Raw genomic sequence first — 14,074 nt, forward strand, 5'->3', positions numbered from 1 at the left:
ACAGACTATTTCTCTCCTCAGGTGGTCCTCAGCTTATGACAGTAATTGGGACCGGAACCTACATCACTAAGCAATCATCACATCATAAAGTGTGATGTCATGTGACTATGCTGCTTAGCAATGGTAGTTCTGGTAGTCCCCAATTACAGTTGTTAAAAAAGGGCCTCATGCGACTGTGACTTCCAACTTCTGACTGGCTTTTCCCTTGACTTGCTTGTGGAAGCCTGCAGAAAAATCTGCAAATCGTGATCATGTCATTGCAGGACACTGGTTGGTTGCTAAGTGCCTGGATTGCAATCACATGTCTGCAGGCAGCACTGCGCTGTCTGGAAATTCCAGGACTGGTCATAACCACCATTCATTCAGCAGTGTCACAAATTCAAACAGTCGCTGAACGAGTGGTCTTTCAATGAGGACCACATGTAATATAATTTGATTCCCAGTAGAAGGACCTCACAGCAGCACCATTTCTAGGGAGAAAAAAAAGAAAAAAGGTGAAGCACACAATCCGTTTTTTTTAAACAGGGATTTGATTACTGCTACTTCAAATTCTTCTGGGTATGCTTTACTATGAAAAAAAAAACCAAGTACTCCTTCACGTAGTCTGTATTCTTTATACGTTTAATTAAAACAGGAAAAGTTCCTCACTTGGTGGCAAAGCTTCATCCACTCTCTGATAACGACTAACATCCTGACGAACTGAGGGAAGAGATCTCAGAGGCTGAGGACCGTCAGGCTGTGAACCTAAAATCCAAAAGAAATCCTATGTAAACGTTCCATCAAAACATGTACAATATTTGCTATTTGTACACAAGATTCTGAGCAGCTCACAAAGGTGAAAATAACAGAGTAATAACACAAAAGCAGGCATATTGGAAGGAGGCAAACAAAAACTAATAAGGTGATTCACAATTAGAAATGGCATCCTATGATGTCCTAGCCCAGCCCCCGAGGAAGCAGCTTGGTTTTACAGCTCTTGGACAGGAGAATGTGGACAAAGAAGATAAAAAAAGCAGCGATCAGTAGAAAAGAGAAGTCAAAAGAAGTCAGAGAATGTCACCGGTAACTCTTGTGATAATCTTTCTGTAATTAAGCACCCAAGAAGATACATCTCTGACTAGAAACAACTTACATCCTATGCATTATTCCTTTAAATTGTGGATAATTAAATGGTCCTTTGAATAAATGAGAGAAGAAAATAATAAGCGTCCTTCAGTATGTCTATAGTGTTACATTGCCAAGAATGTATAATCTCAGTATAAGAACTCAAGGTCATCATTTGGGGAGAGGGGTGACAAGACTTTAATTTTTATTTATTTATCTCAGAATAACACTATGAAGAAATTATGGAACTTCTGACCAATCAGACTTGGTTCTGCCATAGTCTACATTCAACTTTTAAAGAAACAGAAGATGACTGATCACAGAGAGGAAGTGGAGGTTCCTCCTAAGCCTGAGGACTGGTGACTTCAAGATTTGTTGGCAATATAATTCTCAGCATTCCCAACCAACTTGTTTGAAAATCTGGGAATGGTAATACCAACCCTCCCTGGGGCACCTTCCCAGGGGAAGGATATCTAGCCCAATCCCCTGACCAATTTAGCTTGCTTGCCTGCCTGCCTACCTGCCTTCTTCATTGTAGTGTCTGAAGGACTAGACAACACTAAACAATGTAAACAAAAATCCTTCATGACACTCTAAATCAGCGGTTCTCAACCTTTGTGTGACGGCGATCCCCGTCACACGGACGCAGCGCGCATGCGCGGCGCCGCCCCCATGCACGGCGCGCATGCGCGGCGCCGCCCGAGGGGGGAAAATGGTGGATCACGTTGTTTGGCGACCCCCGTAAAATGGTCGTTCGACCCCAAATGGGGTCGCGACCCATAGGTTGAGAACCGCTGCTCTAAATGATCTGCAGTAAAAACCAAAGTAAACCAAATCCTGCCTGGGTTGTTAGATTGTAAATAGATTCTTACAGTACTTGCACGGAGATTAAAAATAAACACAGATTGAGAAAATATTGGTGTTGCTATACAATCCAGTATTTTATATTTGGACTATATTTTTCAAAATTAAAAATTAAACTAGCTTGCCAAGGTAAATAGAATCAATCATGGAATGAAGACAGGTAAGCTATCAATCATCTTACTGGCATTCTTTTGTGCTGATTACCTCCACTAGCTCCAGCCTCCTGTGAAGCAGCTCCTTCACATGGTGCTGATGCCCCTCTAATATCTTCCTCTTGAGACTGGTTATGTATAGCTGCAGCCTGCAGGTTCTGTCTCCTCTGCCATATCTCTTCTGATTCATCACCGTCTGGCAGCCCATCCACTTCAAACAATTGACCTTCCTCTTGAGTGCTTGGTATGTGCACCGCAGGTAAAGAGGCCTGAGTGCATACAGCTTCCTGAATTTCTGGAAGAGGCTCACTGCTGGAAGCCTCTGCTGCACAAGCACCCTCTTCTTCCTCCTGAGAAGAAAAGGCTGGAGTCTCAGGAAAGCGATTGCTTTCAAAGGAAGAGCAGCAAGTGTCAACGGAGGAGACTTGGGTAGCTGTGCCTTCATTGCAAGAGCCATCAGCCCCTTCTATGTCACTTTCTCCCTCTGGCCTGGTGCTTGATTCACTAACACTCTCAGTATGAGCAGCATCACTTTGCTCGGTCTCTGAGGAAATCTGAGAAGGTTCTGATCCTTGATCAATAGATTCAGCTTCCCTGATTTCCCTTTTGCTCCCAGAAACTAACTCAGAAGTTCCACTATCCGCACCAGAGATGGGTTGTTCTGCTGTCTCCTGAGGTACAGAAATGGTATTGCTTGCTAAATCTTCCAAACAATTATCCTGAGAATTCTGAGGAATTTCAGTTTCTTGTCCTGCTATCTCCAGTTCAGCAGGCCCATTGGATGTCTCCTCCTGACAACAGGAAGATTGCAAAGGTATTTCTACATCTGGTGCTGTCACAATTTCTTCAGAGGCTTGGCTTTGTGTTACTTGCCTTGAAGAGCCATTTAAGAAAGCTGCTTCATCATTTCTACTAGTACCATTTAACATAATTAAACCACCACCATCATCATCCACTGATGACTGGAAACCCAGACTTTGATGGAATTCATGTTCCTCTTCATCAGAATCAATGTGAAGCATAGCATTAAGTCGTGTATCAGTGGGGAAGCTACTCTTCAATTTTGGGGACGCCCCAATAGTACGTTCATTACCAGCAGATGTCCCAGATCTAGGAAGATTACTTTGTTCTATTGCATCTAGGTAATCATTCAAGGAGTCCTGGCGGCCCCTGGGAACTGAGGACCTTGACGTTGTAGAGGCTGAATCCTCTTGATCTGTTTCCGAAGTTGTACTAGTCCTAAAGGAATGCCGCAAGATGGCATCTCCAGATGATTCTTCAAGAATTGGTCCATTTGAACAAAGTGGATGAGTATCATGATGCCCTGCGGGTACATCCTCATCATCAGAAGGGCTTCCTAAGTCCCCATTGACAGAGTTTATTCCAAGAAGGGTTCCTACAGTTTCCGGTGAAGCATCTATAATGAAAAGACAAAGATGGATGAGTGAAACTGATCCATGTGCCTTAACTGTGAATCTTAACTCTCTAACTGATAACCTCAGTACAGCACTTTGTCAGAACAGAATACATAGGACTTCTAAGCTATCAGTCTTGAATGAAGAATTTAAAGAGGAAATAACACAAAAGTTATACAAGAAGTAAATTTGGGTGAAATATAACATCATGTGAATAGATTTGTACTCCTAACTATGCTGATTCTTATTCCTTTCCTTGCATCTACCACCAATCTTCAGACCATTCTCCAGAACTGGGCACAATTTTTAACAGATTTTGAGGGCCCAAGTGGGTTGCATGAGAGAGAAACAGCACATGAGACACTTCTGTGTACAGAACTATACTGATGAATTTCCTTTAAAATTTCACTAAATCTCCTTTTAGGAAATACCCTGCAGTTATGCATTGAATGTAAGATTTCAAGTGGCGCTCCATTCAATACATTCTGCTTCATCTCAGACTCAATCTAAAATGAGACATGCCTCCCATCAACTAATGGTAACTTCTTTTTTCAACAGAATTGGATTGTATTTATAGGAAAATATAGCAAGCTGCCAAATTTCAAAGAAATAGCGAGAGAGATTAGAAAGCTCCTGAGAACTGCATCATGTCTGCTACAGTGAGGAGGCAGCAGTAGATATGGGAGAATGGCGAAGAGTATGGGGAGGATCATCACAGCTCCAGGTAGTCTGATAGCTATAAATGAAAGTGAAGTGTTTATATTGGGCTGCCGCACTAGTTACATTCTCATACATGAAAATTATATAATTAGCTGCATGCACTACCAGCATATCCACATAAATATGGTTCCACAGAGGCCACAGATAACAAATTATTTTAGTGTGATTAGAAAGCAAACTTGACCTGCTTCCCTTTTTTCAATTCTAACATTTTAAGGAGAAGCAGGAACAATGCAATTGTTTAGGATTCCTGGTTTGGTTTTGATCACTAGTTTACAGGAACTGAACTTTCATATCGCTTAAGCTACAAAATCAGTTTGCACATGCTTAACCAAATACACTTTTGAATGCAGGCAGCAATTTCTAGTAGGTAAATAATAACTGAGTTAAAAAGAAGAAATTTAAACACAAGGTCTTGAATGTGCAACTAGGATCATATAAAGAATAATCCTTTGCAAAATACAGCCATAAAGTTCCTGAGAGAAAATGGAATCCTCAAATTCTGAGTACATTTTCTACAGCAGCACCTACTAGACAGCTCAAATATTACATATTAACTTGCTTTTTCATTAAAAAAGAGGTTTTGTATATAATATAGAAACCAGCTGGACAGCCTTTGAATGCACATGGATTAACAAGAAAAACTAAATTCTTCCCATGTTTCACACAAAACCATAAAATGCATGATATTTAACAGAATAATTTAAGGAAGAGAAAGAAAGAAAGAAAGAAGGAAGGAAGGAAGGAAGGAAGGAAGGAAGGAAGGAAGGAAGGAAGGAAGGAAGGAAGGAAGGGAGGGAGGGAGGGTAGCAAGCTTATATCTATAAAACTTTATAATCTTAATATTCTTTTTATTAATTCATTGTAAATATCAGAAAATTTGGGAGCATTAATTATAATGGAAAACAAGGAATGTACAGAACTTATACTTAGTTACCAGTAATTGCTAAGAAAATTAAGAATGATTAGACAACAGAATGATTTTAATTAGGTAGACCAATTAGCAAGCACAAAAAGTACAAACGTCTGTTAAAAGACCTACCAGTGAAATACTATAAATAAGCTTTCAAAACAGGAAATATTAATGAAAGATTATGAAACTAATTAAAAGAACTAGGATAACATGACATCTCAAGTAAGAAGGATATACTAGGGACTATAGAAGGAAGAAGAACAAGGATTTAAAATACAGGTGGCAGCACTAACACCACAGAGGACCCATCCATTCCCTTAAGCCTCATAGGTTCAAACTTCTCTGAAATGAAATGGCAAGATCCTGCTCTTAGCCAAGTACAAGAATCTCCCCAGCTAAGATGTAACTCTGAGTGAATCTCAGCAACTTTATCTAAAATGCTTAGATTCTTCACAGCAGCCATTCATCACATTCATTCCTTAAGAAAGTTACCATAAAAAGAGTTGCTAGCTGGCATTCTACACTTAATAACAGAAAAAATATGGTGGTTTTTTCACCTATATCTCTACAATGTAGGCTCTTGTTTTCCTCCAGCAACGGTCTAGCACAGTGGTTCTCAACCTTTCTAATGCTGCGACCCCATAATACAGTTCCCCATGTTGTGGTGACCCCCAACCACTTATACATCACCGGGTGCCAGGGTCGTGGCCAAAAAAAAGGGGGAAAAAATGGCGGACAGCCTTGTTTGGCGACCCCCGTGAAATGGTCGTTCGATCCTAAATGGGGTCCCGACCCACAGGTTGAGAACCACTGGTCTAGCATCTTTATTGTCACTTCATCCCCAAAAGCTTCTTAGAAAATATCATTGCCATATTCATTAAATTCCAAGGTTAAAAATCCAAATTAATCAAAAGTTCATCCTAAGACTCTGTGAACATTATTCAGTCATAAAACTCTTTTTGTAGTTACTTCAAAATCTTACCTTCATGAAGAGAAGATGTAATCTCTACCTTGAACTGAAGACATCCACTCACATGGTCTGCCGGTAGCCTTCTACCAAGGTTATAGCTGAGAACCTGATCTCTGCAAAAGGGAATTGTGTATGAATATTTCTATTTCTGTAACTTTCAATATGTTTTAACTAGCTGAGCCAAATGGGATGTTTCCCACACGTGTCATATACCTCCAATCCATTTGCCGGATTTGGGAGGAAAGGAGCATACAGGAACACAAGAGAATACTATCTGATTGGGCCAATAATTATATTTTTCAGTGTTAAAATTCCTGATGCAGTAGAAACAAAAAAAAATACTCTGAACCAATTTAGGATAATGTCACCAAAGCAGACTAATAAATATGCACGTGTCATTAGAGATACTTGTGGTATTCTCAGAGCTAGCAATGCAGTAACAAGTATCAGGATTTCATGCAATAATGGCTGCCTCAGGAAAACAAAGATGATTTTCACCAAGTTCTTCTCAAATTCAAATAAAACTTCAGCTGAAGAATTCTTTGCCTCTCTTATTCTTTCTAACCTCCATTTTCATGCCATAGCAAACATAGAAAATACTTCTTATGGATGATGATGGTGGTGATGATGATGGTGATGATGATGATATTGGATCCGGATTCATTATAGTCTCAAAGAAATCTGTTTTTCCACTATAGAAAACCCCATTAGGGCTGTGTTGCTATGCTGCAAGGAGGTTTTAGTGCCTACCAATAAAGCATGGTATGACAGGGAACGTGATTATCTTGGCAATAATTCAACAGGTTCCTTCCTTTTGTTATACTCAAAGTAGAGACAAGTAAGGACCACTACAACCCTCACTCCCTCCCTCTCTCTCCCACCCGTGTGTGTACACTTGTACCTATATCTCTCCCTCTCTCCTTCCCTCAAGGAATTATTGATTCCTGGCAACTGCATGGACTTATCCCTGAGTTTTCCCACTGCCTCCTTCCTGGGGCTATCCAAAGTAATCCAGCTGACTTTGTGCCTAAGGCAGGCCTAGACCTCTCAGTCTTCCAATTTCTAACCTATACTTTAACCACCACACCAAACTGGCTCTCTTAACATGCTAAAAAATGCCAAAAAAGTATAACATGCCCTCGAGTACGCCCAATAATTAGATGGGCACATCCATACAGTTCCATTGGTATCAATTCTAGTTAATAATAATAATAATAATAATAATAATAATAATAATAATGATGATGATGATGATGATGATGATGATGAGACCTTGGAGGTCAACTAGTCCAGGAAACCTATATTATTTCAGACAAATGGCTGCCCAGTCTCTTCTTAAAAACTTCCAGTGTTGGAGCATTCACAGCTTTTGAGGGCAGGTTGTTCCACTGATTAATTGTTCTTAGGAAATTTCTCCTTAGTTCTAGATTGCTTTTCTCTCTGGTTAGTTTCCATCCATTGCTTCTTGTCCTGCCTTCAGATGCTTTGGAGAATATATTGACTCCCTCTTCTTTGTGGCAGCCCCTGAGATATTGGAACACTGCTATCAAGTCACACCTCGTCCTTCTCTTCGTTAAACTAGACATAACCAATTCCGGCAACCGTTCCTTATGTTTTAGCCCCCAGTCCCCTGATCATCTTGGTTGCTCTTCTCTGTACTCTTTCTGGAGTCTCAACATCTTTTCTACATTGTGGTGACCAAAATTGGATGCAGTATTCCAAGTGTGGCCTTACCACACAAAGTGGGGTTAACACTTCATGTGACCTTGATTCTATCCCTCTGTTAATGCAGCCCAGCACTGTGTTGGCCTTTTTTTTAGTTGTTATCCTTGTTTTGTTTTGTTTTTAATTTAGAATATTTAGATTGCCACCTACTCGCACATGGGGACTCAAGGCAGTTTACATGTTTCCTAATCTAGGCTGCAGTTAACAATGATGTCAAATCCTACTATTAATTAGCTTTTGAGCAGACAGGCTTAACCTGAGGCTGATACCTGCTGATCATACTACTCATATATTTTTTAATATTTGATTGTTAGATACATAATTGGCAAGAAAATCTTTGTTGAGAGATCAAGCACAAAATAAAGGAGAATATAAAAAGATAAAACCAATCAAAATAATTTGATATTTGTATCTAGCACTCCCAATACATTCTTATGTGAAACAAGTTTAACCACTGAAAATTTCATGAAGCATTAATTCAAATAGTCTAGGTCAGTGGTTCTCAACCTGTGGGTCGGGACCCCATTTGGGGTCGAACGACCATTTCACGGGGGTCGCCAAACAAGGCTGTCCGCCATTTTTTCCCCTTTTCTTTGGCCACGCCCCTGGCACCCGGTGATGTATAAGTGGTTGGGGGTCACCACAACATGGGGAACTATATTATGGGGTCGCCGCATTAGAAAGGTTGAGAACCACTGGTCTAGATTCTTATAACATAGAGAAGGAAAAATGCCTGCAACTACATTGAGTTCAAGATGAATAAATGAATGATCATACGTTTTTAAAAATAACTTTTTTTAAAAAAACAAAATAGGTTGTATAATTAAATGTTTCACTATCTTGTATGAATATCCCCTTTGCCCATGGCTGTAATAAAGATATTTATCATTTCCTCCTCTAAACATTACACATAATTTTATTTTAGATACAGAATTTAACATGCATCTTTTTCTTTGGCATATGACCAACAGTGATACGGATATTTTATTTAATTCAATTCATAATATTTAACCTATCCATTTAACAATTCTTGATTCTGAAATTTTTCCACTTTCCCAACAGGGAATTTTCCCAAGGCATTTGAATTAGAACTGTTTCTAAAGGTAACAACTCTATGATCAAGTCTAAAAATGGTGGAAGACAGACTAAGCCAGTGATGGCGAACCTTTTAGAGACCAAGTGCCCAGACTGCAACCCAAAACACATTTATGTATTATGCTGGGTGGGCGTGGCCCATTGGGTGGGCATGGCTGCGGTGGTAACAGCAGACTGAGTGGGACTAAAAAGTTCAGTCAATCAATTCCAACTTTGCGAGATCTTTTTTTTTCCCGCGAGAAGTTGAAATTAATTGATTGATTGAACCTTTTTTTTTTGCACACGACGGTGGAGGCCTAAAGCGAAAAGGTTTTATAAAACCCAGCTGAAGGCCTAGGACTGGGGCAACGGCGCGTGTGCCCACAGAGAGGGCTCTACGTGCCACCTGTGGCACGCATGCCATAGGTTCGCCACCACGGGACTAAGCCATTGCTACATTTTACTGAATGGTTTAAGCTCTCAAATTCCACTAATATGCCTTGCTTTGGATAAATGTTGGGATCAGAATAAAGATTAATTTATATATTATTATATAAATAATAATATTTCTGATCAGGTTCCTGATTCTCCCAGAAGATGGTTTGTACTGTACCACAAAGAACTTTTTAAAGTAAACTTTGTACAATATATGATTTAGGCTGTTCGTAGTGATAGGGTATAGTTAATGTATATGTACACTGAATATGTATAGCATATTCAAATTGAAATCCCCAGTACCTCATGGAGCAATTTCATGTGACCACAAGATGGCAGACAAAATCTATAAATAGGCCAAACTCATTGCTACAAGAAAAATGCATTTTATGGATATGTAAGAAACTGTTCCCATTAATCTCTTTTTTAAACATGAACCTAGAGTTAGAGGCCAGTCAGGTCTTATTAATGAGTATTTCGGTATTAATACTACTGTGCTGGAAGAAGTCACCAGCATCGGCTTGCACATCATAATAATATTCTAGTAAACAGTACTAAGGAAAAAGACCTCCGAGGTAAACACTCTAGATCAGGGGTGTCAAACTGCTGGCCCGCGGGCCGGATGCGTCACCAGGAAACCGCGCCCACCCCATTGCCGGCAGTGGGGAAAAAGCTCCAATATGTTGCACAGCGTCACGTGACGTTGCGAGTTTGACATGTCTGCTCTAGATCTTAACACCTTGTGAATGATTAAATAATATCCTAAACTTTTCCTGGATTGATAATTATATTGTAGCATTCAGTAGTGTGCAAATTTATTAAAAACACATCTATTTGATTAGCACAGAACAATTTTTGAATTTTAGATTACAATACAGTTGCTGAAGCAAAAAATATAATATGAAAAAAGATTTGAAATTTTAGAAACTTTACTTTTTAGGACATCAGCATAGTATTTTCCTCCTACATCTTTGACCCAAGTTTAATGAAGAATCCTGAATGTTTTAGAAGACTACAGCATTTAACTGGCTCAGTGGGAAACTCATTTCACAGGCCAATATAGCTTAAGTAACCTGTTCTTTCTTTTCAAATCTGCAATGTATTTTTCTTACCTGTATCAACCCCACTTGGGAAAAGCTGATAACTGTTTTCAAACTGAATTTGTCTTTCTCCATATATGCAACGTATTATATTGCTGAGAAAATCTGTGAAAAAGGAGCCATTTGTTTACAAACTGGTTTGATTCTTAATAGTCATGCAATAGCATGACAACATTGTGATGAAATGGAAACTTTGTAGAACTGAGGACAGGCAATATGAACACATGCCCAAAAGTCCTCAGGAGGATCTTGAAGAAGTCTCATCAAGCCTTTGAGTGGTTGCAGCTGTTTCACAATTTCAGAGGGGAGATCCACAATGGCATTTCACTTACTAAGCAGCAAAGTGCTTGTTAAATCACGGATGCACACCCACCTGTATGCAGTGTATGCCTGATTAGATGCCTATTGACAACCAAGTGAAGTGTTCCACAAACTTCAAAATGTTCTCAGTCAGGTTCTTAATTTCCTAGTAGAAAGATACAGACTTGAACTGTATGCTCATTGGACCTATTCCCTGGGAATTTTCTTATGCCTCAATAAAAAGTGGTACATTATTACATAAATAACTAATATTCTTATTTAGTAAATCTACAGAATGCAATTCAGCAATTAATTAAGGCAGATTAAATGTGTGCCCAAGCAAAACTGTGTGCCAAACGTGGTGAAGCAGCCGTTCCACAAACCTTATGGGAATTATATCAATCCCTCTAATGAATGCATCCAAAAACAAAAGCAGAAGCAGCACAAATGCAGAGCAACAACAATTCTGAGCAAATCCACAGTAGGATCCTAACCTAGAAACGATCTTGGTGAGGTCCTTCCTATTTCATTAGAACACTTAATAGCCAATCTATGGAGGTACTGAGTAGCCCTGACTTGCTTTGTGATTCTTATGACCTGTGTCGTTACTAATAATTAAAGTACTGTAAGTATTGCATTTCATGTTCTCTGTTACAAGCCCTCTTATTAAATAGTATGTCCCTTTCCTAGAATTTTTATGTAGGTATTCTATCTGACACTTTAGTTTTCAACATATGAGTAAGTCCTAATCTGACTTACATTATATTAAAACATAACATTAATTTTTTACCATACACAGCAACACATCTTTAAACAGATTCTTAATGTATACAGTATTAAACATTAACATCAGCTATGTTTGATTAATACCTTCTTCTACACAGTTGTTTAAGAAGCAAATTAACTTTATAAATGTATTGAATGTAAATGTATTGATTGGAAAAAAAATAATTTAAAACTCGCAAAATATCTGTAGAGAGATTATATATACATTCTAACCTTACTGAATTTAATTGCATCTTTTCAACAATAAAATAATTTAAAATATTTTTAACTAGGCAATAATGCTGTCAATAAATTTGCACACTACTGTATGAACCTGTGTCTTATAATTCAGCACATTTTAAATAAAAAAACAACTTGTTAAAATGGTATATGAGGGATTGTGTTGAAAGAGTGAGATAATATATAAGAGAAAAGCTTAAGAATTGTAAATAAAGTAGGTTCAGACCAAATATTTAAGTCTTTTAAAGGAAAACAATCTTCCCTTTCCTTCAGATAGGCTTAAAATGAACAAAGAAAACATATTAATTTACCCTATTGCATGTCTTTCCAATAGTCTCTGCACAGGTATAGTGAGCTTTCCAAGAAAACGCTTGATGATAGGACGACTTTTGGCAAATTTATCTTTGATTTCAATTTCCAAGACATCAGTCAAAAGTGCTACAAAAGAATATTTCTGCAAACATAAAATACATATGTATCTATGTTTCATAAAACAAGCAATGAAGGTAAGTATATCTATTATTTGTTCAGCAATATTTTAAAAGAATTATTCCTATATAGACATTATGATTTACCATAATCCAGATTTCAAAAATATCCATTGACAACTGTTTGAGACTGCTGTTGAAACAGGAAAAGTAGAAAACATTCAGCCACAAAGACTTCACATAAACATGAATTTAGTGATATCTTACAGGAATACATCTCCATTAAAACGTTCTGTTTTGTCACCAATCTTCCCTTAGTGATTGAGAACTGTCAGATTCTGAGATTAAAAAGTGCTACCAATCTAAGATACTCTTACAGCTTCATGCCTAGGATTAGGCACTCTTATTGGAACAGAATGTTCCATTTTCTCCAAATATAACATTTTTCATAAATGACAAAAACAGTTCCAATTTTGTCTCATCAGTGTGTAAAACATTGTTCCAATAGCCTGCTGGATCATCCAGACGTCTGTCTCTAATAAATTCTGACAGTTGGCAATGTGCTTTCTGGAAAACAGTGGTTTCTTGCTCAATATCCTCTTACAAATACCACTCTTGTTCAATGTTTTACATATGTTAGATTCTTGAACAGTGGCATCAGACAATGTAAGAATAGCCTGTGGATCTTTTACCATTACTCTGGAGTTTTTTGCAACCTCCCATATGTTGCATCTTGCAATGATTTTTGTTTGATAAATAAGTTTGGGAAAAGTGACAATGATGCTGCATTTTCTTTATTTGTAGATTATATCTCTACCTTGAATTGACAAAAGCCAAAGTCTTTGGCAATAGATTTATAGTGCATTTAACCTAAGAAACCATGACACTTTTTCTGAGGTCTACAGTGTCATGAAGAACCAATTCCATGGGGCTCACTCAACAGATATATATACCGTGTGTGTGTGTGTGTGTGTGTGTGTGTGTGTGTGTGTGTGTGTATAAATGTATGTGTATATGTATGTATATATGTATATATGTATGTATATATGAGGAGGGGGGATTAGTAGGGAATGACTCTCAAACTCCCATCTGATTGTTTTCTGACTGAAACATCTCACTCAATTTTCCCCCTTAGACCTTAAGAGGTTCACATATTTTCATCAAAAAAGATGGTGAATTTGTTGCCTCAATATATTCAATAAAAACATTAAGAATAAATTCTGATCATACTGTAAGTCTACTGCAGGATTACAGACAACTCTAAAGGGTTCAAAAATTTTCTCTTTTCACTTTACGTCCAGGTAAATATCATCTAAAATCACACTCTGCTTCTGTACCTAACAGATGGGCAGCTATAAGCAAGAACATCATAATCTGGTGCCCAAGTAATAGTACCGTAGCTTTAAGCTTTCTTCAAAACCATTTATTACCTCTCTATGCCAAATAGGATTAGTTGTATTACTGATGATATTGGACCGCTTTTCCTGCCCATGGTGTGCAAATGTAGGAAACGTTTTCTTTTTTCCAGGTTGAATGGACATCTTTAGGTAAGGGTCAGGATTGAAGAACATTCCTTTTTTAAGTCCAATGGCCCGAATATCTTTAAAAGAGAGAAAAGGAAGAAAGGAGAACAGAGAACAATAATAATACAAGAAATACAGGTAAGTCTCGACTCACAACCATAACTGAGCCCAACATTTCTGCTGTTGAGACATTTATTAAGTGAGATTTGCCCTATTTTATGATCTTTCTTGCCACAGTTGTTAAATGAATCAGTGTAATAGTCCAGTTAGTGTCACAGTTGTTAAGTGAATCTGGCTTCTCCATTGACTTTGCTTGTCAGAAGTTCACATAAGATGATCCTGGGAC

General features: G+C 38.2%; 1 protein-coding gene across 5 annotated transcripts in view; it reads right to left on the reverse strand.

The window, feature by feature from the left end:
- HECW2 (HECT, C2 and WW domain containing E3 ubiquitin protein ligase 2) overlaps positions 1–14,074 on the reverse strand; it is a 155,138-nt gene that overhangs the window by 56,832 nt on the left and 84,232 nt on the right. For all 5 annotated transcript variants that reach the window (XM_039347961.1, XM_039347957.1, XM_039347958.1 and 2 more), the window contains 5 exons: positions 13,636–13,805; positions 12,089–12,231; positions 6,151–6,251; positions 2,173–3,537; positions 649–744 (listed from right to left, as the gene is read on the reverse strand). In XM_039347961.1, coding sequence (XP_039203895.1) covers positions 649–744; positions 2,173–3,537; positions 6,151–6,251; positions 12,089–12,231; positions 13,636–13,805 — 1,875 coding nt within the window. The remainder of the gene's footprint in view (positions 1–648; positions 745–2,172; positions 3,538–6,150; positions 6,252–12,088; positions 12,232–13,635; positions 13,806–14,074) is intronic.

Source organism: Crotalus tigris, unplaced genomic scaffold (assembly GCF_016545835.1).
Source record: "Crotalus tigris isolate CLP2741 ecotype Arizona unplaced genomic scaffold, ASM1654583v1 scf7180000018105.1476442, whole genome shotgun sequence".
Lineage (NCBI taxonomy): Eukaryota > Metazoa > Chordata > Lepidosauria > Squamata > Viperidae > Crotalus > Crotalus tigris.